The sequence below is a fragment of the Barbus barbus genome (genome assembly GCF_936440315.1).
Source record: "Barbus barbus genome assembly, chromosome: 11".
NCBI lineage: Eukaryota > Metazoa > Chordata > Actinopteri > Cypriniformes > Cyprinidae > Barbus > Barbus barbus.
This window is the reverse complement of record NC_136739.1, coordinates 21,417,491-21,441,178: the sequence shown is the minus strand read 5'-3', so window position 1 is coordinate 21,441,178 and position 23,688 is coordinate 21,417,491. Positions and strand designations below refer to the sequence as shown.

Below are 23,688 nucleotides of genomic sequence, written 5' to 3'. Positions count from 1 at the left end.
AATTCTCTTCTGCTCACCAAGCCTGCATTTCTTTGATCCAAAATGCTGCAAAAGCAGTAATATTGTGAAATATGTTTACTATATAAAATAACTGCTTTATTTGAATATATTTAAAATGTAATTTATTCCTGTGATCAAAGCTACATTTTCAGCATCATACTCCAGTCTTCAGTGTCACATAATCCTTCAGAAATCATTCTAATATATTTATTTGCTACTCAAAAAACATTTTTTATCTTTATTATTATAAATATTTAAAACAGTTGAGTTTTTTTCAGGATTCTTTTAATGAACACAAAGATAAAAAGATTAGCATTTATCTGAAATAAGTTTTTTTAAGCTTTGAGTCATTTGAGTTTGAATTATTTATATTATTATTATTTTTTTTTTTGGGGGGGGGGGGGGGTATTATAGAAATGAATACTTCTAATTAAGGATGATTTAAATAGATAAAAAGTGACGATAAAGACATTTATAATGTTACAAAAGGTTTCTATTTCAGATAAATGCTGTCTATTCATCAAAGAAACCTGAAAAAAATGTACTCTACTGTTTTCAACATAATAATAATAAGTGTTTTTTATCTAAAAAATTCAGCTTTGAAATCACAGGAATAAATTACATTTTAAAATATATTAAAATAGAAAGCAGTTATTTTAAATAGTAAAAATATTTCACAATATTACTGCTTTTGTTGTATTTTGGATCAAATAAATGCAGTCTTAGTGAGCAGAAGAGAATTATAAAATATTAAAATTCTTACTGGTAGTGTCAATCACAGACTTGCTAATTATTTATGAATAATTCTCACTCCAGGCTGCTCCAGCCACTGGTTAATGAGGTGATAGAATTAAGAGAAATAAGTTTCAATAGACTAACATTTGAAGTTACGGTAGGAATGTATAGATAATGCGTGGTAATGTGAAGTAATCAGCAATCGTAGGATTTATTCATGCTTATTTATGCCAGGTTGGAGTTATACACTGATTTTCTGTCATGGTCCATGGACCCCCTGAATTAGCCTTGGCCATCCCCTGGCCACCCCATGTATAAAACTTGAGCTCCGCCACTGGGTGTTACTACATTTTTGTAAAGAAATTACAAATTTTTTGGATCAAAATTCTAAAGTGAAGATCATGATAACTCCCTAGTAGCCTAATTATTGAAATCATTGCAAACATTTTAGGTTTTTGTAAGGTTCTGGTTAGTAATTAATTTTGCTAGATTTTGGTAAAACTTAAATCATTACTATTGGGTTACCAAGATCTTTTAGAATACTGATCCAAATAATTAGTAATTTCTTCAGAAGGATGTAGCAACACTTAAGTCATTAATATCCAAAACCTTACATATATTTCAAAAGCTTACAATGATGTCAGCCAATATTAGTGTCATGGTTGTGGTGTACAATAAGCGAACAAAGAAGAAGAATAACGTAAACAGTCTTTAATTAGTCCACACAGAGGCTATCTACATCAGGCAGGCAGGTAACACACACACAACACAACATTAACACTGGACCAAGACAAACTGAACAGACTAGAACTTAAATAGGGAGGCACATGAGGATAATTACCAAGACACAGCTGAACATAATGACAAAATCATAGGGGAGACAGAAACTAGATCACACAGGGAAGACTAAGACAATAATAATGACACAGGCAGTGACAATGGTGTGACAGATCACCCCCCTCCCGGAAGGCGCAACCTTGCGCTGTAGAGACAAAGGGAGGGACAGAGGGGGACTTGTGGAGGAGGAAAAATGTAGTGGAGAAGGGATGGTAACAGGGGACAGCGAAGGGCTGGCAGGAAGGCAGGCGGACAATACAGGTGGAGGTTTGGGTGGTGGATAGACACCTGGGAGGAGGACGACAGACAGAGTTGAGGGAGGAGATGAGGGAGGTAGGAGCCAGGGCAGATCAGATGGAGGGAGGAACCAGGATGGAGACAGGGGTAGCCAAGGTAGATCAGATGGAGGGAGGAGCCAGGGTGGGTTGGCTGGGGTCTGGGTCTGTAACTTCAGAAAACACATGCAAATAGAAAAACACCTGCAAATTAAGAAAACAACTTCGTCAATTTGACAACACTCGCGCTGCAAATGCACACAACACAACCAAACAAAGAAATGCACTGCAAATACAATTCTTTATTTGGTTTTGTTGTGAGCATTTGCAGTGCGTTTCTTTACTTGTTTGTGTTGTGAGCATTTGCACGACCTGCTGTCAAATTTATGAAGATGCTTTCTTGATTTGCTGGTGCTTTTTCTATTTGCATGTGTTTTCTGAAGTTACAGGGCATTGAGCTCTCTCAGCCACCGTACGGATAACCCTAAAAGCTTGACTATTTCCACAACAATATCGTGCACTTCAATATCTTTGTAGTAATATGTCTTTATTATGTAACATACGTTGCCTTAATCAAAAATGTTAATTAATATTAACATTGAGTGATATTTAAAAGTTTTTTCCATCATTTTAACAGATAGTGAAAAATAAATATACTAAAATGTATTTGAAATTTATTTCATGCTTCGGAAGCCATGGCGGTTGGATAGTGTTTATTACGTTTGAAATATGGATATTTTTCTTACAAAAAATGCATGGATTTGCTACAGGAGGCCTTTATTGGCCCCGCCGGAGCCGTATGAGGAACGTTTTATTATGGATGTGCATGCTTTATTTGACATGTTTTGGACTGTTGAGCAGAAACACCCACCCACTGCAATGATAGAGCTTGGAATAGCCAGGACAATTTTTAATATAACTCCGATTGGATTCAACATGCTCTGAAGTCCGAACAATCCTCTGACATGATCCGGGATGCCATTAAAAATAAACTATTCACTTGTTCCTTATGCTGGAATTCTTCTGATATCTGTACAAAGACTTGAACGAGCTGTTTAAACCAAACGTGTCAAGCGAACGTTCTTTCACTCCATTTATCCTGATGACAGACTAAGACACTTCTCTTTATATACTAACAAGGCTTTACTGAAACGTTCTAAACACTGAGAAAGACAAGGGTAACACTTTAGAATAAGGAACACTTATTCACTATTAACTACGACTTTTCCCTCAATAAATTCTTATTTTGCTGCTTATTAATAGTTAGTAAGGTAGTTGTTAAGTTTAGGTATTGGTATTAGGGATGTAGAATAAGGTCATATAGCATAAAGCATTAATATGTGCTTAATTACTACTAATAAATGGCTAATATTCTAGTAATATGCATGTTAACAAGCAACTAGTTAAGAGATCCTAAAATAAAGTGTTACCAAGACAAGTCCCGGAGGACAAATAAAAATGGCCAAATTGTCTCCCCCAATATTCCAAGATCCTTGCACTGCTCTGTTGCACTTCATTGTGCTGTGCTGTTTGTTGTTAGGATGGCAAAACGGTTTAAAAGTTGCATCTTTGGGGGCTGGTCCGCCTCAGCAGTCTAGCAACATTTGTCAATGTTAAAAAGATTAAAATGACCAATCAAATCAAAGCATAGCACAAATTCCAATGCAAAGCATCAGGTTTAACATTGAAAGAGAGAGGTAAAAAGACTGAAGTAGCGAAACCTTTAAGTTTTGACAATTGGTTTAAAATTTATAAACAAATAAAATGTTAATTAGCTGACAATGTACACTAAGGAAAAATGTTGAGTGATTTTCATCACTGGATATTACTGTCAGCCTGAGTGAATTATATAGTTAAATTAACTATTAGAAATATTTTAAAATGATTACTTCCCAACTATTAGACTATATAGAATTTACGGAGCCCCGCACATAATTGTGTGCACAAATTACTAATTCGTTCCCTCGTTTTAAGAAAATTGTTTTAGTAAGCTACTTATGGGTCCATTATGACATTATATATTTGGTACAGAAAATAAACCATCAAACAATCATTGAACATTAAAATGACAATCGGCATGTCAAAAATTCTTACTTTGGTGAGAATGATTGGGCTGCTCAATTATTAGTCAGAAATCCCCATGCCCTGTGCATCTTTTCAGCCAAATCTAAACAATTCATTTCAATCTGATTCAACTGTCCAAAATGTTATATTTTATATCCACAGTGGAAATTATGGTGATTACAGTAATAAAAACAAATGCACATGCAGAGGTGTACACAAAATGATTTTAAACTAAATACACTAATAGCCTAAATAAATATATACATAACGCACATTTTGTTTTACACATACAGCACATTAAATATTCCATATTTACATATATATATAAATGTGCATACAGATATATGGGTAACTGAAGAACATAAGAAATTCCAGTTTGAAAGTGACTAAGAATTTACCACAAATCATAACATGTTCTTGCTGAACATATGATGCAAGAAATACCCAATACTTTTGTCCAACATGAAATGTCATACAATCAAAAAATGGCACAAAACGCCCTTTGGATCTTTGACCAGTCTTACCAGAAAACAGTTCCACTATTTATTACACTAAAAAGCAAAACACAAAGTTACATCTGAAATGTGAAATCTGATTTATTTCAAATGTTTTTGCCCAAGGAAATTAGATTTAGTTTCTTCTCTATGTCCTCCAAAGGCTTTGCATTACATTGACGCAATGAAGCAAAGCATTGACTCTTCTTTTAAAGGAACTTTTTTTTACATTGAACTTACAGTTTAATAGATGAAAAACTTTTTGTGACTATTGTTCATTTGTTATGCTCAGAGGATCTACAGAGTGCTCTCTATTGATACAAACTGTATCTGCAATATAAATCTGCAATATAACACTAATAAATCATTTTTGAAGCAGGTTTGTGGCTTGTAACGGGTTATGGCATAAATTGTTGATAATTCCTGACAAACTGAATGGAATGGGCTTGTATGATAGGACAGAACTTACAACACACAATGGGTAAATATATGCCGTAACATAGCTAGAAAATGTGGAAATAATATAAAACATAATTGTTCTTCATCATTAAATACAAAAAAAATCACATATTATCCTTAGTGGAAAACTTCACTAGAGCAGTAAAAAAAAAAAGGCATTACAGTTCTTTCCTCTACTTTTGCTTCATAAGCAAAAAACGTCAAGCTTGGACAAAAACGCAGTCAATAGCATATATAGGCTTATAAATGTGTTAAGCAGCACTAACGGGCTTGTATTTTACAAACACAAGTCGTTGTTTTAATGATGATGCACACACACACACTTAAAAATATTTAACGTAAAAATACCTTATTCACAATTTAATTGCCACACAAAATAGAGGCAAACTACAAATCACAATTTATTAATCACAAAGGAACAGCTGTTTTTTCTCACAATATATTACCCATTTTTTCCAAACATATAAAAATGGTAGAACTCAAAAAAATCCAACAGGCTAAAAATGATCATGTATGTTGGAATAATGGCTATTATACCACTGTTATGGCATTGATAAATCAGGCTCTCTAACCAATGTTTCTGACCTTACTAGATCTTACAGAATTCCATCTCTGAAAAAATGTCTCACAAACATAGATATCCTAAATAATATCTACTTGTAAAACCTTTACCCATGATGCCTCAGTCTGATGCTTATCACAGCCAATAATTAGCATTTGCTCTATGCAGAAAGAAACATACAAACAAGCAAGCAGCACAAACACACAATCACACCAGTCAGCACAAGGTAATTGGATACATACTGTACATGTATATATTTTTTGTTTGTTTTTTTCCCCTCTTCTGTTCTTAATAACAAATATTATATCAAAATACATCCATTATGTAAAATGCCATTTATAAACTGTGAAAAAGTGAAAAAGAATTTCAAACAAAATAGTACTAGTCCAAAATTTACATGTGTAGAAAAACCAAACAGACAAAAGCAACCGAATCCATCAGACGGAGGTCTCGGACTGTAGTTGTAGAACAAACTTGTGGGACTTGGGGTGGACGTACTCTTCACTGAGTTTGAGGTGAGGGATAGCTTTGCTGGTGACCACTAAGCTGAAGTCAGATGATTTGAGCTGGAATTCAGAGCCGTGACGGAGGGGACTGGTGACCGATGCTTCACTGACCAGCGTCCACTGCCGGGTCTGCCAGCACTCCCTCGTATACTGCAGTGTGGGTCCAGCCGTCAGATAACTCTCCAGAAATGCCTAGCAGGGAACAACAGTATCCATATCTGTTCACTGATGTCTTATAGTATCCTACAGTGAGTTGTGTGTAATATTTGTGACTTGGAACATACAATGTAAAATTAAATATACCAGTAATAAGTGAGGAAGCTGTATCCAAAATCACATACTGTATCACATCATAATATCACAGTGTGTTCGTTCCGGTCCCCTGACTAATTTCCTCTAATTCTGTCACCTGAGTGGTTCCTGCTGCCTTTTGGCTTTCTAAGTTGGAGTCAGAAAGACACTTAACTTTCAAAAATGTATCAGGATGACTGCACAGATACAAAACTCAAACTAAATTAAGCAGGATGATAGCACTATTGTCTTCTTTAGAGTTGCATCTGGCAATACTGACACTATATTAAATCAACACTGACTAAAGCTGAATAATAAATGGCATTTCTGCTCATAGCACAATTTGACACGTTTCTAAATTGAACTTTACACTGTTATTGATCTGAACTAAATCAACACTGAACTGACTTGACTATTGAGCAGTTTTACAGTATAATCTCTATAATTGAGTTTCCATGATTGATTCTGTTATTTTTCTGTTTATTACTGTAAAGCTGCTTTGACACAATGGCCACGTAAACACTGCAAGTTTCAGGAGTAACAACCCAATTTATATGCGGCAGCGGGAGTGAGTCCCGTAAATTATCGTTCCATGTGTGTACGGAGCAGCACTCACTCCTGCATTTGTAACCATGGCAACATTTTGTCTTCTTGCAGGAGTGAATAAAAATGTAGCTTTTGTAAGCTTTCAAATTCTATTTACACTGTCAGATTGTAAAACATTCTATTTGAAAATATAGTAAATTAGTGAATTTTAAAGTTTAAATGGTTGTTGTTCTGAAAATAAACAGTCAGCAGCTTAGTTATTTGCATCCAATTGCTCTCAAAAATATAATTACATTTAATTTCAAAATGTTATTCCTCATTGGTGTCAGGCTGTGGCTAAAACGAGGCACACGAGCTCAGGAGACAACCACCACAAACCAACTTCAACGCAAGACAAGGGAACTGAGGAACACACAGGGCTTATAAACACATGGAACGTAACCAGGGAGAACTGATACAGGTGAGGAGTAATCAAGAATTATAAGGAACTCAGGTGCAAGGAATCATGATGAACTAAACAAGGAATAATCAATTAACTAAACAAGAACAGGAAAAAGACCATAAAAGGAAAACCAGGAACACAGACAGGGGTAAAACAAGGAAAACGGGTCCAAAACCCTGACATTTGGAGTCTTTTGTAAATATTTAGTTTATACGTAAGGTTACATATAAAGGTACAACCGACTCGTATTTAGTAGTGTTTATGCTGATGTTATAACCTGAAGTTATTAATATCTGCCCATTTACACAGAGGTCAATGACTAATATCAGTTGTGAATATTTAGGCTATATTTACGATGTAAATTTGTCACCCAATGAAATGGGTAAGAAATAGGTAAAAATTCTGCACTCAAAAATCATTGCATATTTATTATTTACTACTCCCATCTATTTGATTTGATTGAAATAATCATATTTTCAAAATACATTTATTCAGATGGCTTAGGATCAGTGTCAATCTATAATGAAAACGATAAATATATTCAGTTAAAAATGATTAACATGGTAAAAATATGTCTGCCAATATTTGATTAGTTATTAGTATGGGATTGACCAATAAGATATATTGATGCTAAACATATAAACCTTGTTGTTATGCATTTAAAACAAATTCAGTTTATTAGTACTATTACAGAAATCAGTTTTTACCCATTTCATTTATGTATGACTGACAAATATGCATCATATTTAGTTTATATTAAAACTCTGTAATCCAAATGGATGTAAATTATGTATACAATTAAAACACTTAAATTAAACCTAAATATTTAGGTTCTATCCTGTTATGGGCGCTTTAATCATATATATTTGAGGGCATTTTTGATAGTGTCAATTAGGAGACGTTGAGATTCATTCCACACACACTATGTTGTGTCAGTGTTTGTCTCACCTTTGGAGTCATGTTGTTTGTAATGCAGAAAGCAAGGTGGGCCTGAATGCTGTCCATGCTGTGGCAGTGCTGCTGACGGGTGGTGCGCAGGTATTTCTGCAGTGCTCGAGCCATGGAGGGAAAGATGGCCTGCGCTGCCTCACGTGGATCCATCTCATCTCCCGGCGGCTTCTTTTTCTCCTCCTCCTGCAGCCGTCTGACGTGTGTGAACGCCTCCTCTACTGCCACGACCAGCCTAGAATGAGAAAATCTTGCATTTTAAGCTGCAGTAGTTTTCACTGAAACCACAACTGTATTCTTTCATTTAACTGCATGCTCCATCACATCATTTTACACATAACTCTGTTTTTCTGTAGCTTCTCTTACCGTGCTCTGCGCTTTCGGACTCTTCTATCATGCTCTGCTTCCTCGTAGTACAGCTCATTGTGGCTGGTGTCTCTTTGTCGGGCGGCAGCTGCTATTTTAGCCCGAGACTGAGCGGTTGCAGCATCGCTACCAGAACCTGGAAAGAGAAAGATTAGCATTATGGGACAGACCAAATGCAATTCAACAATTAAAAAAAAAACTCTAGAAAAAGTCACCTTGACATTGTTCTATATTACCAGACAGATACCCTTGCAGATTATTATGTAAATGTATAATTCAAAAGCAGTCATATTGATTTATGACGATTAATAATTAATATAATTCACTGTGTTTTTTTAATTTTTCATGAGTTTGGGTTCTGTAAGATGTTTTTTCTTTAAAGTAAATTAATACTTTTATTCAGCAAGGATGTATTTAATAGATCAAAGGTGACAGTAAAGACATTCATGTTACAAAAAATTCATATTGCAAATAAATGCTGTTCCTTTGAACTTTGTTTGCATTAAAGAATCCCCTCAACAACTTTCCACAAAAGTATTAAGCAGCATTTTCAGCAATTGCAATAGTAAGGAAATGCTTCTTGAGCACCAAATCAAAATATTAGAATGATTTCTGAAGGATCACGTGATACTGATGACTGTGGTAATGGCTGCTGAAAATTCAACTTTGCCATCACAGGAAGAAATGACAGTTATTTTAAATTGTAATAATATTACTATATTTTTTTATCAAATAAATGCAGCCTTGGTGAGCATTAGACACTTTTTAAAAACATTTTAAAAAGCTTACCAAACCCCAAACTTTAGAACAGCATGGTATATCTACTGCAAAAAAAGATCACTGGCAGCCAAGCACATCTTCATGTGGAAACGGGCTATGATCACACGTAATGCATATTATTAGCTCTGTGTGCATAGTAATGTGGTGAACAGAATCATTTATGCATATTTATCCATATTCAGGTCACAGATATAATTAATAATGCATAACAAGGGCAGCATGACTCTCCTTGGTAGCAGAGCAGGTATGTGGTCTCTTCTATAGCTCACTGAATCACCTCCAAAAATCATATACTGAAAATGGACCAGCAAATCTTGAAACCACCCTTTCCTCACTTGTTATTTGTGAGTAACATTACAAAAGACAAAAAAAATGCACATACACATAAAAATAGGGAAAATAATTTTAAACACTGACAATAACATGTAGTTGAGTGTAGACTATTTCAGAGCGCTTTGAAACCTGGAAAAAAAATGTGGAATTTTTTTGGGGGAGGATTTTCTTCCTAGTGATACATTATTAATACTCTGACAATCCGAGCAAAGCACAAAGAGCTACACACTGCTGATTTTCAAATACATGCACACACACACTCACACACACACAAATTCCTGGCCTCGTTCGATAGCCACAGGCATGAAGGAAGTTTTGAGTGCTTACGGGGTTATCTTGATCCAAGTATGCATCCCTGCATCATGGCGTATGTACATTTCTTGTGCTGACACTGACAGCACATCATAAATGTCAAACAAAGAGAGAGAGGGAGAGATACTGGGTGTTTTTGAGATCTGGGATGAGTAAGAATTATTGATTTTTTTAACAGATTTTTAGAGCATAGTGAGTGCAGAGATGAGTACCCTCTTCATGGCAGACAAGACATGTAGAAGGATTTCTTGATGCAAATCGTTTTTTAGATGAGTCTGTGACCTTGTGCACAGTGTACAATGACTGCATGCACAAGCAACTAACCAAGACATGTGGAGCACTCAACAATTCAGTGTCTCAGTGAAAGGATTTCTGAATGCATTACACAGTCTGAACTTACAATCGAAAAGATAGCTTTTCAGTTTGGCTTTAAACTCTGCAGAAAGAAACATTACAGAAACTTTATTAGATGATGGTGGCGACTGATTGACACGGTTGCTGCATTAAAAGCGTGCATGATTTTTTGTTTTGGTATGTCTACACACATTTAATAACTTCAGGACAATATAACTTCACAGCATAGGAGACTTGATGTATAAGAGTTTATCCTCATCCCAAGTGTCATTTTTTTCCAACTTTTTTCAGTCTCAGATGTTTCTATTAAAATTCCTCACAAGGAATACAAATAAAAACAAATGAGACAATTGGTTACATAAAGGGGAGAAGAGCAGGGTTGGTCAAATACAAAAATAATTTACTTGAAATATATAAATAAAAACAATATATTTTTTTTATATAACGCTTTATGTAAATTTTTATACATAATAATACACAAAGGTTAAAGGAACAGTTCACCTAAAAAACGAAAATGTGTTTAATATTTACTCAGCCTCAGGGCACCTAAAACATAGATAAATTAAGTTTCTTTGTCAAAACAGATTTGGAAAAATGCAGCATTGCATCACTTGCTCACCAAAGGATAATATCCAGTGAATGGGTGCAGGGCTCGCAAAATAGCTAGCCTGACGTCCAGGGGCTATTGTGTTTTCCAGTCGGGCTACCAAAATGTATCACTGCCCTGCCCGACGGGCTACCTTAAATACAGGGCTCCCACCACGCAGTGTTCCCTCTAAGCTGAGCGCGCGCGCGACCGCGCTCTTCTTCCACCGCGGCCGCGCAGAAGAAATAATGTCCCTCGCGCACACAAAAATGAGTTGGGAAGCCATTTGATTGAATGCCGTAGTAAAAGGGAAAGAATAGCAATGCACGGGCAAACCGCCATAGAGCTGATGTCACGACAGAGTTAGAACCGGTTTCATAGAAAGAGAACGATGTGCACCAAATGAGTGGCTGTAGAAACTGAATACTTCAATGGTTGCGGTGCGCTCAACATGAGAGACAACACAAACGCAATGACACGTGAATTAAAACGTCCTCATGTATTAAAGAAGACTGGCTTGATTAAGTGCCGGAAATAACGGAGGATGGGCAAAGAAGGTAACAAAACTCTGAAACATGTACGGTCACACACAAGAGTATTGTACAAACTGTACTTCATAACGATGTTTAGACAGCTATAGAAGAATTCATATGTTCACGTTTTTTATATTTAACTTACAGATCTCACCTTAAGTTTGGCTTCAGTTTCTATTCTATTCTATTCTATTCTATAAATTACATTATTATGTTAGGGCTATACTATAAACCTGATAAATAATTGACCTTGTTTTTGAGTCTTTGACTTGGAGTCTCTTGCTCATCAAGGCTGTATTCATTTAAAAAATACAGAAAAAACTGTTATATAGTGAAATATTATTGAAATTTCTAATATTGGTTTCCTATTTTAATACCTATACTTTAAAATAGTATTTATTTCTGTGATCAAAGCTGAATTTTCAGCATCATTACTCCAGTCTTCAGTGTCCCATGATCCTTCAGAAATCATTCTAATATACTGATTTATTATCAGCGTTGAAACCGTTGTGCTGCTTCATATTTCTTTGGAACCTGTGTTTCTTTTTTCTTTGATTAATAAAAAAATTAAAAGAACAGCATTTATTTAAAATAGAAATATTTTCTAACAATATAAGTCTTTACTATCAATTTGATCCATTTAACACATCCTTGTTGAATAAAGTTTATTTAACTTTCTTTAAACTTTTTAAAAGTAAAACTTTTTAAAAATATTTCTGACCCCAAACTTTTGAATAGATTATATTGTAACAAAATCTCTATTTTGACTAAACACTGTTCTTTTTAACTTTGTTTTTTTTTTTTAAATATCACAGATCCCAAAAAATACAGTATCAATTTTTTTTTATAAAAAAGCAGTACAACTGATTCCAACATTGATTAAAAATCAGCATATTAGAATGATTTCTAAAGGATCATGTGACTCTGAAAATACTGCTTTGCTTCACAGGAATTAATTACATTTTAAAGTATATTAAAACAGAAAACATTTATTTTAAATGGCAATAATATTTCACAATATTATTTTGTGAAATAATATTCAGTATTTTTTATCAAATAGATACAGCCTTGATGAGCCTAAGAAACTTCTTTAAAAAACTTTATTGATCCAAACTTTTGAACTGCAGTGTATTGTACAGTAAAAATGTTTTCTCAGGTAAACATGTACATCATTTAGTTACATCAAGGGTCAAATCAAATATAAATAGCACATTAAAGTTAAAAGTTACACACTTTTTTGTGTGCGTGCTGTACAGGTTTGGTATAAAGAATGCTTTTGCTCAGGTGACTGAAATGTCCACCCAATAGAGAAAAGTTTTGCTCAGCAAGAAAAAAAATTTGAGGGAACATTGTTCCCACGGGTCCTTAAATTTGATACAACTAAACTGAAGAGTTTTTAAGGCCTTAAATACTTTAACAGTTTAGACAGTTTTAAATACTTTAAATGGTATAAGAAATAATTTTTCAAATTGCCTTAAATAGATTTTTAAGAATTCTGCAAATACCTTGTAAATAGTAAAATGAAACTCTTTCCTTGATATTCGTTGATACTTGTGCATTGAAAATGTTTTTGATTGACATTTATGGTCTTTATTTTATTTGGGCTAGTTAAATTAATTTTCGGGCTACCAAAATCTGAAGAGTACCTGCCCGAAGGGCTACCAGGGATTTAGAAATTTTGCGAGCCCTGGGGTGCCATCAGAATTAGAGTCCAAATATCTGATGAAAACAACACAATAATCCACAAATAATCCACACGACTTCAGTAAATCAATCAACACCTTTTGAAGCAAAAAGCTGCATGTTTGTAACTTCAAACCATTCCAACTGGCAAAAATACAATTCCTCTATCCATAATACCGATTGAAAAAATGACCTTGTTTTGTTTTTTAACAAACACAAAGCTTTTCACTTCACAAGACATTAACTGATGGACTGAAGTCATGTGTATTACTTGTCATGTTAATATTGTGATGTTTTTATCAGCAGGCTGGACATTCTGACGGCACCCATTCACTGCAGAGGATCCCTTGGTAAGCATGTAATACAACATTTCTCCAAATCTTGTCTTGTATTGTGATTCAATGCATGCTTTGAAATGCATTAAAACCATCATGTGAAGTTGTACTGAGGTTAACAGATTATAAGGGTTTACATTTAACATGGATAGCATTTCTCAAATAATCTGATATTGGAAGAACATGCTGAGAAAGGTTTGTGTTGAAATCTCAGACATTTTGATTGACAGTTCTTGACGTTGATCTTTTCTGAAACTCTAGAGGAGACATGTTGCATTACTTTTTCTCAGTGCAATAACCTGTGTATCAGGAGACGTATAACCTCTCATTGCTGTTTAGGAGAAATATTAGACATATTAAGGGCATCTCAATTTTGAAGCCTTTCCTATAGCCATTCCAAAATGACTGGTCTTGGTCAAGAGAACAATAAGAGTCTGGTCAAAAAACAGACAGTGATTTTACACAGATTATACTCACCATCTACATTATAGACTTTCAGCCCAGCCAGATGTTTAGCTGCCCTGGACTTTGCAGCTGTCAGTAGGGCAGGGTTATGAACTGAGAAATCCTTGTAATAGTGTTCAAGAATTACCAGGGCTGCCCGCTGAATGCTACAGAGAGAGAGAGAGAGAGAGAGAGAGAAAGAGAGAGAGAGAGACTTATCAACATTGTAAAAAACCTTGTAATATTCACTGGTAATATGGGTTTGGGTGTCTATTAAAACACAGGAACAGACAATCCTATCATGTATTTCATTAAACAGAGCCGTTGGACGTCAGTTAATAATAGATTTCATTCTGCTTTGTGTGTATATGTGCGCACGGTCACTTGACTCTGCAGCAGCACTGGATCAAAAATGTTCAGCCAATGAAACAATGAGAGCAAAGAACAAAGGAAAGCGATGGGCAGGAGAGAGAAGGGAGAGGGGAAGAAATGCAGGGCAAAGTAGGGAGTGTCTGTAATGGAGTGATTAATGGACCTTTTTCCCTTGGCCCAACCTCAACTTATTATTAATGCATTAAACGGTACACACACACACAGTTTTGTGTATACAGACAAGCACATATAATATTTCAGCAAGAAAGCAGCTCAGCCATATAATCAGTGCAATTACGGAGACAAAACCTTTAATGTTATGAAAAACTATTTCCATGTTAATATATATATATATATATATATATATATATAGTTGGTATGCAGATTTGATGTATAAAACAGAATTCAAATAAAGGATCTTCAATGATTCTTAGGTTTCAATGAAGGACCCACTTCTTATGAAAAAACATTTTCACTGCATATGCTTCTTTATTTGCTAAAAGATTCCACAGATCAGCTTACTGGTTTCTAGATTCTTTAACAGATCAATAAATAAATGGTTTTCTATAGAACTAGACCATAAAAATAATTTTCCAATGTGGTTCTGCATAACTTTTTAGTACTAGTAGGAACATTTATTTTGAAGTGTGACTAGAAACTTACCTCTAGCCTCTTTCTTTTTACTTTTAACTAAAGAGCATGAAACAGACTGTTAAACAGCATATTGTAGTAGTTTTGATCAAAGTTTGGTCATTGTAATCAGCTGGCACCTGAGCTGTCCCAGGTTGTAGTGGCGAGTCTCTCCATCGGTGGAGCGCACGACACAGAGAGAAAAGCAGGGCTGCAGATGTCGGATCTCCAGCAGAACCACTGCCAGGTAATGGATGAACAGCAGAGCATCCACCAATGATACTGCAAACTGCACTATGCCTTGGTAGTTCTCATCCTGTCAAGCACAGATAGTAAAGCAATAAACGAAGCGAATCAAAATTACATGTACTAAATTCAGTGATGTTCTTCGAAAAAGCACATCCTGTTTTATCTTTATGTTCAGTGTTATAAAAAAAATGTAATGTATTATTAAATGAACACTTTTCAACAAGAAACTTTAAATTGATCAAAAGTGGCATTGAAGACATTTAGGTTACAAAAGATTTCTATTTGAAATAAAAGCTGTTCATTCGAACTTTCTGTTCATCAAAGAATCCTGGAAAAATGTATCATGATTTTCAACACTGATAATAATAAATGTTTCCTGAGCACCAAATCAGCACATCAGAATGATTTCTGAAGGATTGTGTGGCTCTGAAGACTGGAGTAATGGCTGCTGAAAACCCAGCTTTGCCATCACAAAATAAATTACATTTTAAAATGTATTTAAAATGAAAACAGTTATTTTTCTTTACGCAATCACAATTCCACAAATCTCAACATGCTTCTCTTGACTCTTCATGGTCACTACACACATTTGCCCATACCTGCGAGTCCAAGATGCGCACTCCAAAGAACAGCCAATAGGAAAGCAGCAGGAGGAGTGTGAGCAACCCCAGCAGGGCGCGGAACACTGCTATCCGGGGCAGGGAGGCTCGTCCCGGACGCGCAAACAGCGCCCAGCCAGCCAGCAGCAGAATGAGGAGCTTGAATGCCAACGAGAGAAACAGGCCCTCACAGGCAGTACCACAAGCCTGCAAGCGCTCCGGCCACATCAGCTGGGGCAGCACGAGGAAGGACAAGGGGGTTATCAGAACCAGCAGGCCCAGGACGAGGGTGAGGGCCAAAGGAAGGAAGCGTACACAGTTCAATTTCTCTACTGGCCCTTCCGTCTCCTTCCCGAAGCCAGCCAAATCCTCTTGAGACAAGCTGTGGTCTGATGTTCCAGTGACCGCTGTGGTGGTTTCACCCCAGTTGTCATCCTGTCAAGGGGTGGGAAGGGATCAGCGATATATCATGCACATAAAAAATTCAACATACTGTACTCCTAAAAGCCCCGTTATCTCAGAGGCCCAAACCCAGCACTCAGGATCGATAATACAGAAAAAGACACATTTACAGGTTTGATTTGCCCCATTCCTTTTCCATTCCTGTTGGTGAGATGACAAATCTGCTTCTCGGCTAATTCAGACAGACAGTACGGAAATACCCAGGTCTCCCTCATCAGCATATATTAATGACAAATACCCACAACTCACATACATCTGCATATAAATGAACCTGAGAACCGAGAGACAGACTAACAACAAATGAGAACTTTCTAACAGCAGGACATCTGAGTGAATGCCAGTAGAATGTGAAACGCAGCACAGATTAGAATTCCATTATAGATTATTCATCTGCAACTATTTATATATTTATTTATGGACTTGTTTGCTTTTTGCATATTTGTATGAATAGAAGCTGTATTTTGTATGGTAATGTCGTTTAGTGAATTTAATATAAAGTTTTCAATTCATTCATAAAATACAGCTGCATGCAGCAATTAATGATCCAACCATTTAATAAGCTCAATTCAATGAGTTTAGGAACGACCATTATGGCAGACCTTGCAAAACATGGTATTGTTAGATTCAAAGAACCATGATGCACAGCTTATGGGCCAAAGAAATAAAGAATAAGACAACTAACAAATAGAATATGCGATACGCGCATGCTGTATGTGACGAAAAAGGGAGGGATTATTAGTAAGTGGGAAGAAAAAAAGGAAAAGAAAAAAAATCCCTTTCTGTTGCACAGTTTAGGGTTTGTGCCAACGCTTGTGCAAAAATAACTTTAGGGGTCATCGTCAGAAGTGAGGAAATGGCAGATGGAAAAGGTTAAAGAAGCAAAGTGTGTTGTAAAAGTTGGTGGAATCAAAAACACGGATGCACATTCAATTTATTTAAAAAAGAAAAAAGGAGCCCATCAGATGGGGTCACAGGATCAGCTTCCAAAAGAGTTTTGCTAGAACCAGAGGTAACTACTAGTGAAAAATACTGCTGTAATCATTATATAATAAACAATATTTACACTCAATTTTTGGCGTATTATTCCTCAAAGATCTTTTTTAAGTGAGGCCTTTGTTAATTGAATAACTCTTATGAGCTGATTGTTTTGTGATCAGAGAGCATACTCTTGTACAACAGTGCGGTCTGGTCTGTTCCATTTTGCCCACAGTCCACATTGCTGAATGTGCTTCCCCCACTGAAAGAGACAAAAGAAGCACACAGCACAGCTAATAGTGTGTGTTTGCATGTGTGTTAGTGTTCTGCTTGACTCGATTATAGCTCATTTCCCTCTCACAGAGCCACAGTCTGAGCTGTACCACAGAAAGAAAAGCAGGAAGCGAGGGAGTGGTAAACAAGTGTGAGAAACTCCTACACCTCTCTCTTCTCCACCCTCCATCCTTTTCCTCTCATTTTTTCCCCAAAATAAACCTGCATAGATGCGTTTCTCAGGTTCACAACTCCAAATGAAAATGACCATAATGAATATGGACATTATTATAGAATTACAGACATGACTAATAGCACAGTAATTTAAAATGATATTGTGTAGTACCTGACAGCTTTCGGCAGAGTTTAACTTGATTCTGAATGAACTTGTATTGAACCCATGACATTCCTTTTAACAGAGGTTGGCTTTGAAAAGTTAGAAGCTGCATTAGAAAAAGATTACCTATCTCATTATGACTCTGGGCTATTAGGATTCTATGAGCAGCGAGATAAATCAAAGTCAAACAGTCATGAGAGAATGAGTTGGGGGGAAGGGGAGGGACTAAAATAGACATCTGTCATTGATGATGACACTCTGATAGAGGCTAATAGAGTGCGGAAGTCTATGTTTTTTTTGAGTGGGTTTATTGTTAAATGCATGAAATAAGGTCTGTGACTAACATACTGTATATCTATGTAGCCTTTGAAATTCAACCAATCAAATTACAAAGCCAGAGCTATCTGTTTTATAAATCAGAATGACTCTAGCAAGTAAGACCCACTCAAACAAGGGCACAACAAGCAAACATAAACATAGACCCTTTAGCAAGTAAGCTATGACTTACATGCTTGCTATTCCAAGTCATTCTGTTCACTAACGTCTAAAGTTTCCTCACTGGAGAAAACATTCCAGAGGCCCAGTCTGAATGACAGGAAGACGAAAGAAGATCAGAGCCAACATGATGAAATTACTAAGGGAAGAATAGACCTGACAGCCGTTCAAGGGCATGGCATTAACCTTTTAGCGGTGCCAGGGGCTTTCCTCGATTTACTATGATATTTTTTACCAAATACACCAGTGTGTATCTGCGGTTGTAATTCAAATTATCTATGCGAAGATGAAACCTGTTTAACAAACATGAAATTTTGGTATTGGCATATGTTTGCTTCCTCATACATACCATTCAAAAGTTTGGTTTTTAATTTAATATTTTGAAAGAAGTCTCTTATGCTCATCAAGGCTGCATTTATTTGATCAAAAATACAGCAACACTGTGAAAAATATTACAATTTAAAATAACTGTGTTCTATTTTAATATATCTTAAAATTTTATTGATTCCTGTAATGGTAAAGTTGATATTTCAGCAGCCTTCACTCAACACTATTAAAAATAAAGGTGCTTAAAAGGTTCTTCACAGCGATGCCTAGAAGAACCATTTTTGGTTCCACAAAGAACCATTCAGTCAAAATCTCTTTCTTACCTTTTTATAATCTGAAGAACCTTCTTTCGCCACAAAGAACCTTTTGTGAAACAGAAAGGTTCTTCAGATGTTAAAGGTTCTTCATGGAACCATTTAGACAAAGAGGTTCTTCTATGGCATCATGAAGCACCTGTGAGTGAAGTCTTCACTGTCCAATGTTCAGAAAACATTGTAATTATTATTATTATCAGTTATCAATTATAGTTATCATCAGTTATTATTGATGCTCAGTTAATAGTGGTTCTTATTATTGTTAATGCTTAAAAAACGTTTATGTTGCTTTTTGTGGAAACCAAGATACATTTATTTTCAGGATTATTTGATAGATATGAAGTTGCTGAATATGAGTATTCAAAGAAAATCTGTTCTAAAAAAAACAGGAAAACTTTTGAACAGTAGTGTACAAATATAATTTTATTCAGTATTGATTTATAAAATTTAATGCACTAAAAACACAATCAATCAGACTCCCTCCATGTTTTAAAGTCTTTTTTAGTCAGAAGTGTAGAGCACTTAAACATGCACACACTTGCACAAATTAATGTAGACAGACATGAGGACCTATAAAAACTTTGTATGCCTTTTGCCCCTGAGGGAGAGCCAAGTAGGTCAGAATAACTGAGACCCAGTAGGAAGTACAAAGTGGCGTCCCTTCATACTGAGATGTATGTCACTCCTATTTTCCATATCTGTCTATACCACAAAACCCCCTCCTTTAACACACACACTTTACCCTCGTATTCTGTCATTCCCTTTTTCATTGTCTCTCTGATAATATTCCAGCAGTCACCTCACCTTCCCTGTGACCTGACTATTTCCTGTACATGTGTTTTTATATAACTCAAATGCAGCTATATGCCAACATATAACCAATGCCAACATCACAGGAAAACTGATATATAAACGTTATTCCTGTTTCACAATACATGCTCATAGCAGCAAATATTTATTTTGCCTGTAAAGTTAAATACATTGAAACACTATAAACCAGTTTATTAACACATTTTACAATATTGGCTTTTATAAAGAAACAGAGTCAGCTACTTGACGTTTCACAAAAAAAAAAAAACATCTATCTGCCTTCATTCAGTTTAAACATTGACAGTAAATCAGAGTCAATCCAGATAATTTAAAAAGTTTATAGAGTTTGGGTTCCATTGTAAATGAATTACTATTTGATTGTAAGTGTGATCCACCTTGTTCACAATCACATTTGTTATAATAATTCTCAATTATACACACCTAATACTCATTGTGGTAAACCAAAAATCCCTTTAGTTTCTGTATAAACCTGCAGCTCTTTTATGCAGCAGAAACACAGTAAGTGTGAAAGCACAATGTGAGCCTGCTATGGCAGTTAAGTTGCAGCCCCGCTTGTGTGCTGTTTATGCATGCGCTGTGAAACAGCATGAGCCACATCTGGGACTTGCTTTTTACAATGGAGTGCTAGCAGGCAAGCAGACTGGAGGCTAAAAAAAGCTTGTAGCTTGTAATTTTTTATAAAGGACTATATACATGAATAATATTCGTTAGTTGAGCTGTAAATGACTCTAAATTGGCCTTTTAAGGCGGGGCTTCTTTTCTTTGAGGTTCTTTGCTTTAATCTGTCAAAATACTGAGCACTTCACAATTTAATTACTCTGGCAGCACATAACATTCAGTAAATCTAATGCATTTTTCTATTTTCTGGAGCATGTCTGAAATCCCTGTTATCCTCTTTACTCTGTTAACTATGCCTGTGTATTTTCTGAGCTGAGGTCAGGATGACACCCTCACCCCATCACATACAGTCTCATCAAATGCATTCTGCACAATAGCATATGCAGTGCAGCATTAAAAACAACAAGCATGTTTGTTTTCGTGCATCTACACTATATGTACTGTATGCAAGTATGTGCATGTGAGACTTTTTCTTGGTTTGCAATGTGCGCAATGAGTGAAATAAAGATAAGAAAATTACTTAATAATATATAATATATACACATACATATATCATTACCATATCAACTTACAGTTCAAAAGTTTGGGGTCAGCAAGACCTTTTAATGTTTATAATAGAAGTCTCTTACATTCACCAAGGTTGCATTTATTTGATCAAAATGCAGTAAAACAGTAATATTGTGAAACACATTTTTACAATTTAAATAATTATTTTCTATATTAATATATCAAAATATATATAAAATTCTGTGCTGGCAAAGCTGACTTTTCAGCAGTCATTTCTCCAGTCTTCAGCGTCACATGATCTTTCAGAAATCAGTATAATATGCTGATTTGTTGCTCAATAAATATATATATATATTTTATCTGAACTGCATAATATGTTTTAATGTAAACCAAGATACATTTTTTTCAGGATTCTATGATGAATAGAAAGTTTAAAAGAACGTCATTTATTTGAATCTGATCAACTAAATGATCAACTTAAAACATCCTTGTTGAAAAAGTAATAATTTCATAATCTAAATAAACTTACTGACTCCAAATTTTTGAACGGTAGTGTAATATTTATTATATGAAATTACAATAGATGTTTTATAAAATATTGATATTATATAGAATATCAATATTTGATATATAATATTGACTATATTAATAACTTTAAATCTGGAGACTGGTTTACATGTAAAAACAAAAAACAACAACAAAAAAATAGCATGCTTTGATTTGCTAAAATATTTTTAATATTAAAACATTAATTCCAATATGACCATTTCATTTTTCCTTTAACAGCCAATCGTCACAGTCCCCAGCCCTCTGTTGCTTTACTCTAATCCTCATCAGTCTGTATAGAGTGGTTTCCGAGAAGGTGTTTTATTCAAGCAACTCACAGGTTCAGTTCCCCTGGTGACTTCTACATCAATGGGCCTCAAATCGATTCAGTGTCTGACTCACCTGGGCGTCTGTGGGGGCGGAGCCCTGATCCGGCTGCTGTGGCTGAGCTGACGATGCACTGATGGTGACATTTTTGTCCGAGCGGCTGCTGCTGTCTCGGCTGTGTGATTTGTGCCGATCCCTGCTGCTGCGTTCACTGCACGAGAGAGACACACACAGCGACGGAGGTGAGGGAAACGCTGTCGCCATGGTGATGGGAGTGTGGAAACACACTCAGACTAATGACAGGATAACCACCATCATCATTCTCACTCCTCATCCTCTCGCTGACACACGCTGGCTTCCTCTAGCACTGTCTTGCACATGCCCTAGCTGGAGCATCTGCTGCAAACTGGGTTAGATGCAGTGAGCTGTGACGACCCTAATCCAAACACAGTGTTCTCTCTCACTCTCTCGCTCACTCAGTCTTTTTAGTCTTCATAGTTAATGCCTGGCAAGCCTTAGAACAAAACAAAACAGATAAACAATCAAATACAACACTACTGCACACACACGCTCAAACACACATACTATCAAACAGCTTCAGACAGTGATTATTGACATCAGCAAATACCTCTACAAATATCCGCAAAGACACCCTTTGTTCTCACACTGTCTGTGTGTGTTTAATAATATACAGCTTTCACAAAGAAGCATGAAAATGACATTGTTACAGTGATTGATGACACATGTGTTCTGTTTCACAACCAAGTGTCTACTACCTTCCAGAGTATTTGACTTCTGTAAGTCAATGTGGACCAGCAAATGTTTGGTTACCCACATACTTCTGAGTTAAGCAGAAGAAAGAAGCTAATACAGGTTTGGAACAACATGAGGCTGTTATTGATGACAGAATTTCCAGTTTTGAGTGAACGATCCCTTTAACTATACCAGTGGTTTTTCACCTGGTTTAGCCAATTATTCACTGCAAAAAACAAACAGCATCATGACACAAAAACTGACAAGACTATTTATTTTAAATTATCGTTAAAAAAAAAATAAATAATAATAATAAATCACAATCAGTATTGTGTTACTTTTATTGATATACTATTATCGTTTTTGATTATATTTTGATTTGGACATTTTTTAAATATTTTCTGCTTTCATTTTAATTTGTAATTTTGTTGTGCTTTTGTCATTTTTAAATATGCATATGTAATTTTTAGTTTTAAGTTTTAGTTCATTCAATGAAAATGAGAACTCTTGCATGTCATTTTCATTATATATATATATATATACATATATCTATCTATCATGTGCATTTAGTAAGTCCTATCAAGCATTGTTTTTTCTATGCAGTCTATGACCCTGTCAGAGCAGATGTGTGACCCCTTTTGAGTTCACGACCCACCAGCTGAAAACCACTCAACTATAGTTTTCTAAAGTAACTCTGTGATCGTGTTAGATCAGTGAGCACGACGAGAGAGAATGCATTATGAAGATTAGAAGATTGCTTTTGTCTTACACTGACCTCTAACTGTTACATTTAGAGACTAGTTGACAGTTTATGAAGGTACATGTTTTGATCAAACCCAATTTGAATACTGCCCTTATGTTTTTAAAATACTCCCTTTTCTTCTTATACAGCAAGTCATCACATGTTAAGCCTCTGTTGCTTTACTCTAATCCTGGACAGCCTGGGCAGAGTGGGAACGCTGGCTACTCTGGATTGTGTTATATTATAGAACATGTCCACAGCTGAGCTACAGGGACTAAACCTAACAGCTGCTCCAACAACAAAGTACAAGGTTAAAATTTGGAGATAAAGAATTAATATATTAAGTATTTTATAATATTCATCGATATAATAATATTCATTAAAATTCATTTAATTTTAACATTTTTTAACTAAAAAAAAAATTTTTGTACTCTCTTATAGCTTCA

General features: G+C 35.5%; 1 protein-coding gene across 2 annotated transcripts in view; it reads right to left on the bottom strand.

Annotated features, from left to right (window-relative positions):
* Positions 1–3,818: 3,818 nt before the first annotated feature.
* Positions 3,819–23,688, bottom strand: part of LOC306876762 (vang-like protein 1) — a 29,757-nt gene continuing 9,887 nt past the window's right edge. Inside the window, exons 3-9 of one of the 2 annotated variants that reach the window (XM_079428163.1) lie at positions 21,823–22,261; positions 15,736–16,170; positions 15,028–15,203; positions 13,919–14,052; positions 8,526–8,661; positions 8,160–8,394; positions 3,819–6,124 (exon numbers count right to left, since the gene is read on the bottom strand). In XM_079428163.1, coding sequence (XP_079284289.1) covers positions 5,864–6,124; positions 8,160–8,394; positions 8,526–8,661; positions 13,919–14,052; positions 15,028–15,203; positions 15,736–16,170; positions 21,823–22,011 — 1,566 coding nt within the window. In that variant the 5' untranslated portion in view covers positions 22,012–22,261 and the 3' untranslated portion in view covers positions 3,819–5,863. The remainder of the gene's footprint in view (positions 6,125–8,159; positions 8,395–8,525; positions 8,662–13,918; positions 14,053–15,027; positions 15,204–15,735; positions 16,171–21,822; positions 22,262–23,688) is intronic. The other variant, XM_079428162.1, reaches the window with a different exon arrangement.